Source organism: Hippopotamus amphibius, chromosome 3, assembly GCF_030028045.1.
Source record: "Hippopotamus amphibius kiboko isolate mHipAmp2 chromosome 3, mHipAmp2.hap2, whole genome shotgun sequence".
Taxonomy (NCBI): Eukaryota; Metazoa; Chordata; class Mammalia; order Artiodactyla; family Hippopotamidae; genus Hippopotamus; species Hippopotamus amphibius.
This window is the reverse complement of record NC_080188.1, coordinates 74,131,471-74,145,818: the sequence shown is the minus strand read 5'-3', so window position 1 is coordinate 74,145,818 and position 14,348 is coordinate 74,131,471. Positions and strand designations below refer to the sequence as shown.

The 14,348-nt window shown below is 37.4% G+C and overlaps 1 protein-coding gene across 9 annotated transcripts in view; it reads left to right on the top strand.

The window, feature by feature from the left end:
- INPP4B (inositol polyphosphate-4-phosphatase type II B) overlaps positions 1 to 14,348 on the top strand; it is a 746,563-nt gene that overhangs the window by 492,420 nt on the left and 239,795 nt on the right. For 6 of the 9 annotated variants that reach the window (XM_057725716.1, XM_057725717.1, XM_057725718.1 and 3 more), the window contains 2 exons: positions 14 to 64; positions 6,920 to 6,999. In XM_057725716.1, coding sequence (XP_057581699.1) covers positions 14 to 64; positions 6,920 to 6,999 — 131 coding nt within the window. Of the gene's footprint in view, positions 1 to 13; positions 65 to 6,533; positions 6,587 to 6,648; positions 6,785 to 6,919; positions 7,000 to 14,348 lie in introns of those variants that run through there. The other 3 variants (XM_057725724.1, XM_057725725.1, XM_057725723.1) reach the window with 3 other exon arrangements.

Sequence of the window (14,348 nt, the reverse complement as noted above, 5' to 3'; positions counted from 1 at the left end):
TTTTTCTCCTTAGATTCGAACCAGTGTCCTACCTGAACATAAGGACCCCCCACCAGAGGTTGGGGTAAGTGTTTCTTCTGTTTCCAAAAGGCACACACATTGCTTCTAAGATAATCATTTGGATTTTCTCTGGCCTCCTGCCTGGTAGCTGACAAATAAAATTGAGTTAAATTAATAGGGTGTGACTATGCAAGGAGGCACTGTCACATATTTGCTGAATTGCATGGACTTCATTCCTTGTCTCCTGAAAATCATCCTCAAGTGAATTCATATTTAGTTTAGCTGACTAGAGACAAGTCTAGAAATTGCCCTGCGGGTAACTTAGATGCAATTCGGAGCCAACATTCCTGGTCCAACAGGGGGCTGGGAAATTGCAGATGTGAGCTCTACTGCTTCAGCAAGAAGGCAGAGGACTAACTAGCCGTGGGACTGTGATATTTTCTGCTTCCAGCCGCTTCAACACTGTAGTGCAGGTCCAAACAGAAGCTTCCACCGAAGTGCAGCCCAGTGTTGGAATATCCAGCTGAGGTTTTCCTACTGCATTGGAACCCTTGCATCTCCAGCCTTTAGAAGTTGGGAGAGCAAGAGGGTAATAGGTGATTTCGCTTAGACAAAGTTAGAATAGGTAGTGGCAGCTTCTGAAAAACAGCCCAGCAGGCTGGTCCCTGAGATCTTGCATTCAGAAAGGAGAGAAAACTCCAGAAATAAGTTGAGTCTGTGAGGCCCTGCCAACTGAAAGGCTTGTTTGCAATTCCCTGAAATCCTACAGGCAGTTGGCAACCTTCTTCCGGTGGGTGTGGGGAGCCCTGTACTAGGTAGTGTTAATTTCCTCATTGCGGACAGCTGCCAATCACACCCGGACAGCTGCCAATCACACCCGGCAGAGGGAGCCCTCCAGAAGGCGTGCCTTAATTTGGCTAAGTGAGTCAGCCACCTCTGCGTCTGTTAGCGGAGGAGGAGCAAAAGGGTGCTTCTTGCCCTCTCATGCCAAGCTCCTAGTTTCTTCCTGGGACAGGTTGAATAACTCTCTTGGACTTAAATGAATCTTCGTACTTTGTTTCCTGCCTGTCCCTTCAACCTCTTGTGCTCTTCTCACTTCCACCACCACCGAGACTTGGTGCCAAGACTACCTGTGCCCTGAGACCTTGTGAGATATATTCATAGTAACGATGTCATTTTATAACATATGACTTCACTCTAAAGTGCATTTTAATATTTTCTTTAGACTGTTCATCAAGTTGTAATAGATTTTCTCTCAGTTCTTTTTTTTTTTCTGATGTATTTTTTTCAGCACAAATAGTTCATGTACCCTCTGTCCCTTCCTATGGAGTGAGAAACCATGCAACCATGTCTGTTAGGGCTGAGAGGGAAGAAGTACCTGTACGAAAGTATGAAAAAGGGCCCATCCTGTAAGTTATGTGTAGGAGATGCTGTATATCAGCCTCACAGTATCAACCTCAGTTCTTCAAAGACCTTTTAAAACTTACACCACGGTTCCAGTATATAGTTTAAGGAAAATAGGTCAGAGTATTGAGGATATCTTCATTTACCCTCAAAACCCAGCATTGTCTCCTAGAGACTGTCATACAGAGTGCAGTAAGTCAGAAAGAGAAAAACAAATATTGTTTAATATCGCTTGTATATGGAATCTAGAAAGATGGTACAGATGAACTTATTTGCAAAGCAGAAATAGAGACACACATGTAGAGAACAAATTATGGATACCAAGGGGAGGATAAATTGGGAAATTGAGATTGACATATATATGCTACTATGTTATAAAATAGATAACTAATTTGAACCTACTGTATATAGCACAAGGAACTCTACTCAGTGCTCTGTGGTGACCGAAATGGGAAGGAAATCTAAAAAAGAGGGGATATATGTATACGTATGACTGATTCACTTTGCTATACAGCAAGGAACTAACACAACATTGTAAAGCAACTATACTCCAATAAAAATTTAAAAAAAACAAACAAAAACCCCATCACTGTCTAATAGAAATTTAACGCATGCCACATAGGTAATTTAAAGTTTCCTAGTAGCCCATGCTTTTAAAAGAGGAAAAAGAAACAAGTGAAATTAGTTGTAATATTTTATTTAACCCAATACATGTAAAATATTATCATTTCAAAATATAATCAATTCAAAAATCATTAATGATATATTTCACACTCCTTTTTTCATGTCATGTCATAAATCTGATGTGTATTTATACTTAGAACACATCTCAACTCACAATAGCCACAAACTAGTGCTCAAGCTGGATATAATGCAGCCCTGGACAGTACTTGGAAAAACTTGGGAGGTCCATGCTAGTTGTAGTATAGAGGAAACCTAATCTTTGAATAAAGGCTTTGTGAGATGAACATAGGTGATGAAAGTAGGCACACGGAGGAGTACTTCCTCTGGATCCTTGTGTAGTACCAGGGAAGCCAGACCATTGAGGACTTGCTTCAGGGAGGTATGCAACCCTACTGAGCATTCTGGATGTCTGTGACTTGTGCAGAGTCCCCCCCCAGGGCTCGCAGGATGAACTGTTTATTTGTACACTCCCCGTAGAGCAGAGCCAGGGATTGAGACAGATGCCCTGCTTTCTCCACCCTGCTTGATATCACTCTCCCGCCAGGTGAGTGATTGAAATCACGCATCTAGCAATTTAATGATCATCTGCTTTGGGTCCTTGCACCAGAATGATAATTGTGAGTGTTGCATTGTCATGATCAGGCAAGAGAGGTCAGAGCTGCACGGAGTGTGGGCAGAGAGCCTGTCAGAAGGAAAGGGAATTGCCACCTGTCCTGGAAATGAGGCACAGCATGAGGGGAATGAAAGAATTCTGGGCTGAAGAGCAGGGAACCTGGATTCTAACTTGGCCTCTGCATATTAACTAGTGCTGTGACCAAATGTAAGCCAGTGAACTCCCATGGGTTCCTGTCTCTTCATCTACAGACTGGCCATGTCTTAACAAGTCTTAACAGTCTTTGATTTCATCCAGACATTCTTGGGCTCTGATAAACATTCCACATGATCTAATAAAAATTCGAGCTATAAGGAATCACAGGTAACATGTGCTCAACACTAATAACTATAAAGGACCACATAACTTTCATATCTTTTTTTTCACTAGAATTTATTCTAACTTATATTTCCCCTGAATCTAACTTTTGTTTTTAAATATATATTTTCCTTTTTTTATAACTGGAATTTCTCACAGACTTTTTTTTTTTTTTTAATACTCTGCCTTTTCCAAAAAGTATTTAAAGTAGACTTATGTCATGTGACTTCTGGACATATTTTCCTTAAGCACTATACAAGCTAATATTTATGCAGTGCTTCCTATTTTCCCAGCAATGTACTGAATACTTTGCCTGGATTACTTTAATTCTCATAACAATAACTATGAGAAAGAAACAGTTATCATTTGCAACTTTTTCATCCAGAAACTAAGGCCCTGGGGTGGTGGAGTAGCTTGTCCAAGTCCCAGATTTGTGAGAGAGAAGACAGACAAACAGAGCTTGACAATGCCCACCAGTGGACAGCCAGTCTCAGGGCTGGGAGAAGTGATTTATTTGCCCGGATTTCCTTTTTTGGACCTAGTCATGGATTTAGAACTACGCTTCAGACCTCCAACTCTAGTGACACTTTTTTTTTTTCTCTAATTGTGGTAAAATGCCAGTGAGAGCCTACTGTATAGCACAGGGAGAAAAAAAAGAAGGTACAATCTGTTTGCAGGATGTATATTAAGTTAACCTTAAAAATGCATTCCAGTATACATTACGTGCAGACAAATACTGTTTTTTGTTTTTAATTTTTCGCCTGATATTGGAGCTCCCAGTTTAAAATCTTTAAGATGAGAATTTTAGAAACAATACTGAAGGAGAGATGAAAACATTGTTCTCTCAGTTATCTTTGAAATATGAACAAATTTTTAAAAATAATTTTCTTAAATTCTATGATTATGATTAAAGTGACAGTAGAGATAAAATAGCTCTATATTAAGTTATTCTTTTGCATTATCATTGTGTGCTATTTTTCCTCCATGGGAATTTAGGTTTAATAAATAGAGAAGACTATTTTCTCTCTAATTCATTCTTTTACCAGAAGTCTAGTGAATATTCATGTAAATGAATAATGTGTTTTCTACCTTCAGGGATGTGGAGGGTCCTAGTTTTATTTATATTGAGGTGAAGCAAACACATAAAAGCCTGCTAGAAAGTAAACCTATAGGCAAGTCCATTGTTCAGTATTGCAATGTGAAACAATTAGGAACTGTCTTTAAATTGGGGGATCTTATTAAATGCATTTTATGCAACATGTGGTCCTAATGTACAGTTCTTTAGAATAAATTAAAAATATTTTAAAAATAAATAATTCCTCTGGTTTGACACAGCTTTATAATGCCATTACCTAAGTTGATTTATAATGGATTGTATGATTTCTGTAAGCTATCTCTCAAAGGATAATATTCTTTGAGATTAAGCATGTGGCTGACAGTTGTGATGGAAAGGATTGACTCACAGGCATCCTTTTTGGCATGCTGCAAGCACTCATGGTACAGCAGTGGACGTAGCATACAACCTCTCTGTTCCGGACAGTGAGCTGAGCTAGAAGATAGATGAACAAAGGTTTCCACAGGAGCTCCTGGCCTGGTGGGCAGGAGGGACATTCAATGGCTTGTGGTCACAGACTACTTGCAGCTGTGCCTCCTGGTGTGTCTGTAGCGCACATCTGAAAATAGCCCCTCCACCTGTCTCTCGGTCCTACATTCCCGTCTGGGACATCTGCTGCTTCTTAGTGCTGAAAAGACTACAATAACATTCATGGCACATGCAGTTTGTTTTCTTAATTCTAAAGCCATCCAGACCTCCAACAATCTCAAAAGACAAAGAGAAGAAATAACTTGAAATTTGGGGGCACCATGACATTTCTGTTGGGTTAAGCATTTTCTTCGAGTGAGGATAATGAGTGAGGGGTGAAATTTAATAATCCTAATTACCGTTGAAAGAGTAAGCAAGACATTTCTTTAAAATACAAAATGCTAAAGTGAAATTCACTACCACAGTATACAGTCTGCAAGCTAAAAAATTGTTTTGATATCCCACAGTTCAGTGAAATACAGTAGTTTATAAATACCTGTAGAAGGAGCATTTCTTCTATATCTCATAGAATAAATTACTTGAAAGCTAGTATCTGTGCCATTCATTCATTAATTGTCAGTCACTATTTATCACACACCCAATGTCTGTTAGGCAGTGGGGGTTTATCAGAAAACAAAGCTCGTTGTGGAACTTCAAATCTCAATTTTTATTTTGAGGGGAGGACAAAATAAGCAATTAAATACATAATATTTAAGTGACAGTAGAAAAAATGCAACAGGATAAGGAATGGAGACTAGCAGTGTGAAGGAGGGGAGCCCTTTTATACAGGGATGTCCTAATAGGTATCTGCTGAGGTGCTTTGTTCAGCTGAATCTCTCCTTAGACTCTCTCTGCCCCTTGCTGAAAAGTCAGCCTAAATTTTGGCTTTGTTCATACAGCTCTTGGATTTTCTCTCTGCCTTGATTCACTCTCAGCACTCATGTCATTACAGCTTGTTTCTACAAATGCTCTGTTTTCACATAACATTCTTCACCTAGTAATTTTGTCTTTGATGATCCCGAATTTGGCGACTTGGTGTCTAAACCACCTTTTTGAGTTTCAAGTGACTTAATTAGGTTTTATCGTTACTAACATATAGGTGTCAGATACAGCTTGACAGCCGAGTTGTATTTCAAATGTTTGTCTCTAAGACTTTTGAACCAGTTCTTCTAAGTTAGAACTTAGAAAAGAAGAAAAATTCTGACCTGAAGCTTTTCTTCTCTCTGCTCAATGATTGCTTTGTGTAGATGAAGCCTTTTATGTATGGAATAACTGTGCACTTTCCTCTGAAAAGACTCAGTTGAATTAAGTCCAGCGTCTCATTCTAGGGCAGGCTGGCAATAGACTTATGAAGAGAGAATGTTCTGGAAGATGTAGTGTGGACTTCTTGTAAAGTATTACAGTGTGTTCAGCAGCAATGGTATAGGTAATAATATGGGTTTGATATTGATATTTTCATGTTTTATATCTTGACCTTGAAAGGAGAATGAGAAATCCTATTTATGGTATACCATAATATTGTGACTTTTAAATCACAAGCAGCCAGAAATATTAAAAAGAGATGATATTTTTATTCTGGAAAAGAAAAACCAATTTACTGTTTTGTTCTTTATGTTATGAGTCAGAGAGTGTAGAAGGTAGGTATATTCGTAGATAGTCAACACCCAGTGTGATAGGTAAAAACAGCAATTTTAGAAAATTTAACTGAAGAAGTACCATTCTTTTTTGTATGTTGGAATGAAATTGTCCCATGCTAGTGTGGAAATAATAAAGGAAACAAATACTTTTAAACATTGCTGTGATGGGGGAGAAATATAGCATTTCTATTTATAGCTTGTACAGAGTCCCACATAAAAATAGCTCCAACTAACAGATTTGCTCATATCTGGAATACAAAGTTGCTGCTCATGACTTGAGGAATTCTAATAAGAACAAGGACGGCACTGGTAAATAGTGAACGTTTGTCATCTTTCCTTTTACCCCAGTTTTCATATGGGGAGAAAATTTGTTTGTGGAGATGTCCTGGCTTTTGTGTTAGACATTTCATTATTTTCCAGGCGATTCATCTCTGTTTTTAATGATGCATTTGTACCCCTCAACCCCGCCGCATGGAGTGGATATCCATTACTGATGGTTGTATTTCTGTCAGTGCAATATTTGTCAGGCTAATAGATTTAACATTTCATTCTTCTGAAGACTAATTTTGTGTGATTGCGGTGCCACAAAACATTGAGAACCTCAGAAGTTAATGGAAACTGTTCTTTCTCTCCTATTTTCAGCGAAGTTTCCTGGGCTATGCCAGTTTTAGAGTCGGGGAGCTGCTGAAGTCCAAGGAGCAGGTGCTGGCTCTGGGCCTGAGGTGGGTCTCCATGCTGTGAAATTTAACAGCCCGTGATACTTACTGAAGGCTGGTTGGGTTTGAAAATCACAATTCTTGCAGATGTTTAGATGTCAGCTCTCAAACAGCTTACGTTCTCCTCTGCAACAAGTTGCAGGGAAACAGCAGTTATTCAAGTTTACATTCAAGTTTGTGTTTCACATGGTCACAGGTTATCAGCTCTTGTCGGAAAAAAAAATGACATTATTAACAAATTCGTGGTGGCCAGAGGGTAAGGGGTGGGGGTGGACAAAAAGGTGAAGGAGATTAAGCGGTACAGACTACCAGGTATGTAATATATAAGCCACAGGGATGCACTGTACAGCATGGGAGTACAGTCAATAATATTATAATACCTTTGTATGGTGCATAATCTATAAAAATGTCAAATCCCTGTGTTGTACGCCTGAAGCCAATATAATATTGTAAGCAACTATACTTCAGTATAAAATAAAAAGTGATGAAACTTTAAAAGAAACTTCAAAAAAATAAGGTGATGAAATTCTTTGAAAGTAAGAAAGTAAATAGAAATGATGGGCATGTTATTAAATAATATTTCTATTACTTATCAGAATGTTACTTTTTAAATCAATTGAGTTTCTGGGTTTGAAATATGTTTGTTAGAGGCAATGTGCCGATTTATGATAATAAAGGGTAAGCTGATTATTCTCTTTTTTTAAGTTTATTTTGGTGCTATGCTATTAAATATAAAGTATAAGTTAAAACAGACTCATTGCAACAGACAACAGTTCAGAGATGGTTTCGAGTATGAGTACATTTTGTTTTGATACAGAAGATGGCACAACAATCTTTAGGAATTGCACAGCATTTTCATACTAAGAAGAGTATTCAATAGAATAATAATTTCTTCTTAACTTCATTATAAATTAGAAAAATAGTATGTTATTTTCTAACTATATAACTTTAAAAGTATGTGTACATGGAGAATACTGCCTCACAGTATTTATATAGTATAAATGAATATAAAAATGGTATGTAACACCTTAAGATGCTTTTCTTTTGATGAAATGTGGAGACCGCTCTCAGGGAACAATGTGTCTTAAGTTTGTTTACCCTCTGCCCAGCCCCTATGGATCCATTATAACCAATTTATTTCAGTGTAGATGTCATGGTTTATGGTGGAATCTGTACTGCTGGCTGTCTCCTTTCTGATTTTTCCTGATCCGTACAGTTTTGCATTTTGGCTTAAGAGATGGTATAAAATAGAGTAGCTTGTATTTGTGCAGAAAAATAAGTGTTGATGGGTTTTAGTGAAGCTATCATCTTCTTTTTGGCTTCCTTTTGGCTGTTATTTTTGTGTTGCATTTTATTTGGGAAGGCATTTAAAAATCTTTATAGTTTTGTGGTTTTATTCTCAATAAAATTTCGCCGTGGTTATTTTCTGTTGAAAGTGTGTAAGTGCCAGCTAAAATGTCTATCTGTCACTGTTACTGATAGCCTACGAGATGTCTATTACCCATCTAGCGTGGCAGTTAGATTTGACCGAAATGCCCCTGGATTCGTGATGTGAGATGTCAGACATCGAGCCTGCTGAGAACCACTAGCAGGTCACATGTTGTCTATATAAGCTGCACGGCACTTTATTCTTTACCTTGCTGATCACAAACTGCGGTATCGATTGTGTCGTAACTGTCGTTAACGTCAGCAACCCTCTACCCAACATTTAGACACTGGCTTTGAAATAGATGTCAAGGGTCCAGAAATCCTTAGTGAAATGAAAACATGTGAACGCACAATTAGAGGAAGGATAGAAGCAGAAGGATCTCGTTTAGAGTACTATACTTAGGAGGAAAAAGGGATATAATCATTCCAGGTGTCAGGGAGATGAAAATGCATTTCCACTTTTGATTTTAGTACTTCTGATGCATATTTATTTAATTTTGATCATATAAAAGGAAACCAAATTCAGCAACAAAGCACTGCATTTTCTAGAAAAAAATAATTTGAAAGCCAACTTTGAAATGGCTAGCTTATTATTTTTTCCCCTTTGTGCACTTCACCAAATTTGTGGATTTCTCTCCCTATGAACAAGACACATTATAGACTTATCATAACCTGGTTGACTTCAGGTGCTTTATGTTTTTACACCTGCTGTAATTTGTCTTCTTTCTGCTGACTTGGCAACCTCTGAGGTACTGAGTCAGAAAACAGTTAAATCGGGGGTAAGAAGCATATTTTGGTTATTAGTTTTGTTTTTACTCTTCCTTTGCACTGACAATATCTGACATTTATTCCTTTTATATTCCAGTCATTATTTTTAAAGCAATAGAATTCTCAGGTTTCTGTAAAACCAATTCACAGAAATAAGGGTATATTTGTTGGCGCTGTTCTTGGATGATGAGCATTCCCAGAATCTGTCTAGTTTTGTGTTCACTGTCCCTTTGGGTTGCTTCTTATCAGATAATTCAGATTTCAGACTCTCAACCTAGTTCCACAGAACACCACAGTTTAATGTGGCCGCTATGTCCAATGTGCTGTGAACTGGAATTTTTGAATTTTGAACAAAAAATTTTTTTTCCACAGGAAACTCAAAAGGTCAAGAAGTGTGTCGTATTTATAGACCTAGACACACATTTCATGAAATATGATATAGTGCATTTTTGAAATTGTAGACTAAAAGTTGTTTGCATGTATTGGAGAGAATGCCTCCAATATACAAAGCGGTTCCCAGTCACGTGACTCATCTTCATTTAAATAAACAGTTACTAAATTTCTGTCTAGGTGTTCTAGCATCCCAGTTGGACTTGGTATCTTTATTTAGCATTAACCCCTGTACCTTTGGGTGACATCTACTTTGTTTTGCTAGTTTACCTTTGGTAGTTCCTGTCTCCTCTGACTTCCTTTAGATCTGAATTATGCTTTCTATTTTGTTCTCTAGTTCATTGCCATCTATTCCTGACTTCCATACTGTGCTGTAAACAAGTTAAGGTTCTTATATAGAGGATTACAATTGTGGGCATGAGAGACACTGGTTAATATTACAATAATAGTAATCATATATTGTCTAACTGTATCTCAATAAAAGTTCTTAAAAAATAGTGATCATAATGAGAAGAGAAGGAGGAGGAGGAAGATACTATAAGACACTACATGTTTTATGCTCTGATAAATATGTTAGAGATGTTGTTTCATTGACCCTTATTGAATTAGTGTATAATGTTATTCTTTTTGTCATTTCAAAACTATGGAACTGAGGTATAGAAAGCAGTTAAGTAATCTGTGCAAAGTTACGATGCTCTTACATCAGAAAGCCAAGGCATGAAGCCACACATTTCTAACTACAAATCCTTGCTCTTAATGACTCACTTCTTATCTCCGTTGACCAAGAGAAAAATGGAGATCTAGTTAAAACATGTCACGTATCATGGTATCACGTAACTTAGTAATGGCAGAACAAAGCAAGGACTCAGGTCCAGGACCACTTGTTCAAGATGTCTTCCACATTGATTTCACCACAGTGCCTCGATTTATAGCAAATGAAGACCTAATGAGTGTCAGTGGCCATGGAGAACTCAGGAATATTAGCCATGATGGCAGAAAATGAGAACCAGCCTGCTAGGTTAAGGGGGAGTGGAGACTGAGGGAAGCCTGGGGAATCTATTCTCACCCCAGAACCGTGACCCTGAACCTGGTTTACTGCCCAAGCACCTAACAATTATTTGCTCTACCAACCTGATCTGAGTCTCCTGGGATCACAACAAGTAGAAATTTAGGACATCATAATACTGTCTTGTGATTTAATGACAGAATGGAGAAGCAGATCTTTCTCTGGCAATGGTGCTGGAGATCAGGGGAGAAATTACCTTGCTCCTAAAGCAGTCAAACAATCAGAAAGGCAGGAAAAGGGGAGGGGGTAAAAATTTTTTCCTAGGAAATCCTTCTCAGAAGAACTGAGACAGATAGAAGTGTTTTGACCTTGTCTGACCTTTATTGCCAGTCTCCATACAGTTTGAATTTCATTCGGTGCTCATTCATTCAGCAAGCATTTATCACAAATTTTACATATGCTAACTACAGTGATAGGTTCTTTACCACATTTTTAAAATAGCAACAAAGTTAACATTTTGCAGTTCATATTACTAATAACCCTGTTCATGAAAAATCTCATTATTTATTGAGCATCTACTAGCATGCAAGGGATATGTTGGGTGTTTCTCCTGCGCTGTGTTATTTAACCCCTTCAGCTTTATCATCCCAGTTTTATAGCAGCTTGTCTAAGATTCCGCAGCTGCTGATTGTACAAGAGGGATTAGAATCCCATTGGGTCTGACTTCAGAGCTTCTTTTGCTTTTATTTTCCTGCCAGATAGGAAGTTAATGATCTCATAGAATCTTTGTTTTCTTCTGCATTTTATATTCTCTCTTTTGGAGAGTTTTAGGGGCCTCAATTACTTTGTCTTAATGCTTTAATCTTAAAAATTCATTTTTATATGCCTGTGACATGATAGAGGTTCAGTAATTATTTGTTGGGATTTTGATTCATGATGATGACTTTCTTTTATTTTTATGGATGCTAAATATGAATCTGGTACCATTTATTTCTGAGTGGAATCCACCTAAATTAGTGAATATAATGCAGTCTAAGCTTTAGAGTATATATGCGACAAGTAACTTTCAAAGTAATAGTGAGTGATAGATTGTAATTTGCTTGAAAACCTGAAAACCTTACCTTACTTAGAATTCACATTTATTTCAGTGTAGGTCATATTGCCTTGCCACAGAAACGTTCAGCTCATCTTAGCAACTGCTCTGTTATTTCTTTTGTAACCTTATGCATGTAATACCTCCCCCAAATTAAGCAAGTATGTTTATAATTTTATCAGAGTGGATGTGACAGAATTTTCTTGAATACAGATATATAAAAATTTATCCATAAAAAGAGAATTCATGTTTCCTTTTCATTTATTACTTCTGCCACATTTACAGTAGTGCTGTCATGTAAAGTATACTGTTAAGTCTCCAGTGATCCTAGATAGACATATCGTGTTATGTTTTATAATATTCAGATGGATGGGAAGGGGCTCTGAAGGAAACAAACAACGAATTTCTACAGTTTTTAAATTTTTCCTATTTATGTAACATTTATATGTGTACGTATTCATGCAGATACCTCATAGATTGTATGGATAGATATTTGTACATTTATATTATTTTAGGATTATTTTGCTTTCTCACAAACTTGACTATTTTCCGTTATTGTCAAATGTGTGTGTTTAGAGACAGCAAGATCCAAATCATGGAATCTTAAGCTTTGTTTGATTTTGGGTTTTGGTATTTTGCTTAATTTAACCTCCTTACACACACCCCCCACAGGCACAAATACACACTTCAATTTTGTTTCTAAAAATAGAACCAAAAAAACCCAAAACACATATTTTTAACTGAATCTCCCAAAGGCATGTTCTTAATTTAAGAGCTGGAAGCAATATTGAGGAGACGCTCCGCTCCTTAGGCTATGACATACAGTTTTCTACACAGGCATACTTAGAGCAATAAAAAAAAAGAAATTGTCACTTGCATCTCGCAGGTGGGGAGCCGAGGCATGTTCTGTAGGTCATATGGCAGTGGATCAGAATGTTTGTTCCTGGAATGCGTGAATGCATCTGAACCCCCACAGTAACCTGAGACCAACCTTGGCCATAGATTGACAGTAGAGTTTTAAATTTATTTTTTATTTGAAATAGAATTAAACTTTGTTTTTTTTGGTTTCCTACCGCTACGCTTTTCCTGCACGCAAATAATGCTTACTTTAAGCACCAGATGCAGTCTTTAAAATTGAATATATGATGCCTACTTCTATAACAACATCTTTTCTTATATTTACTTGGACTTCAGAGATGATTTAAAAAAATCACATCCAAGATTCTTAATAGTCATGTATATTTTGAATATTTTATTCTCCTTTGAAAGTTGCTTCCCACTAGGTTTTCTAGGTACCAGAAAGTAGGATTACAGCAGAGAGTTCTGCTGGTTCCACCACACTAAGTTTTATGCATGTCTTAAACATTTTCTATATTAAATAAAGGCAGGAGACATTGACTGGTGGCCAAAAAGCCTGCTTTGAGAGATAATTGCACATCAGTGATTAATTATAAAACACAATAGTATTAAACTTTATTAAATGCACCAGTGGAAAAGTTTGAGGATAAGGATGACATGTAACAGCTAACTTAATTGATGTTTTTGCCTAGAATTTTCGAAAAATGCCCATTCTAATCCCTGAAAGCAGTACATAAGAACACTGCATTTTTTCCTTTGGGAATGAACAAGCAAGAAAACATGCACATCAGTAGCAAATGGACACTCATGCTTGATCCAGACGCACATGTATGGGGAAAGCCTTGAATCACTGGAATGTTCTATTTACCGTGCTTTTGACATGATTCCAAATGAAGACAGGAAGCTTCTCCAAGACAGCTCCTCTGACTGACACTGACTCGAACCTCACAGACATGCAGGAAGAGGTAACTAACACTATTTGAGGTTTATGATAGATTAAGCATTTCAAATGTCTTATCTTATTGAATCTTCTGATACCCTTGCCTGGAAGGTGATATTATTCTGTTTTATAGGCTAACTGAGGAATAGAAGTATAACTTTCTAAGGTCACACAACTGGGACAAGATGGAAATTAGAAGAGAAGAAGGGTTCTTAGAGAATGTACAGTTTGTTTAGAAGTTTAGGATTCCTAGAGAACATATATTTTGTTTGAATTTTAGAATTAAATAAGTTTACAGACCAGAAGAGACTTTGACACTTCAGCTTCTTCTTCGACCCCTTTAGTGACCTGGAAATCAAACTCAGGAGGCTATTTTCTGACAGGTCAGTGTTAGAAAAGTGTTCCTATTTTATCCCAGATTTTATCTTCTTGCCGTGTTCCCAGCTCTTCTTCAAGAAGTTAAGTAGAATACGTCTCATGCCTTTTCTCTGTGATCACGTTTGAAAGCAGCTTTTTTTGCCCAACTTTAACTCTTCTCTCCTTTTTTTCTCAGGAGGGAATGTAATATAGTAGAAAGAGCACCAGACTCTCTTACCAGGCTTGGGTTCAAGTCCCAGCTCTGTCACCGGCTGTGTCACCCCAGGCGTGTTGTCAATTCTCTAACATCTGGAAATAGTAATGACCTCCCTCCCAGGGTGATTCTGGGCAATTAATAAGTGCAGCAAAGTTCCATGAACTGCCATGCATTAGAGGAAAACACTGTAAAGGTTGTTTTCCTTGCTTCTTGCATTAAACTTACTAATTCCTTCACCCACAACAATGTTTTGCCTAGTTTGCTTACATAGTTTGTTGAATGTCTTCCTTAAAATGTG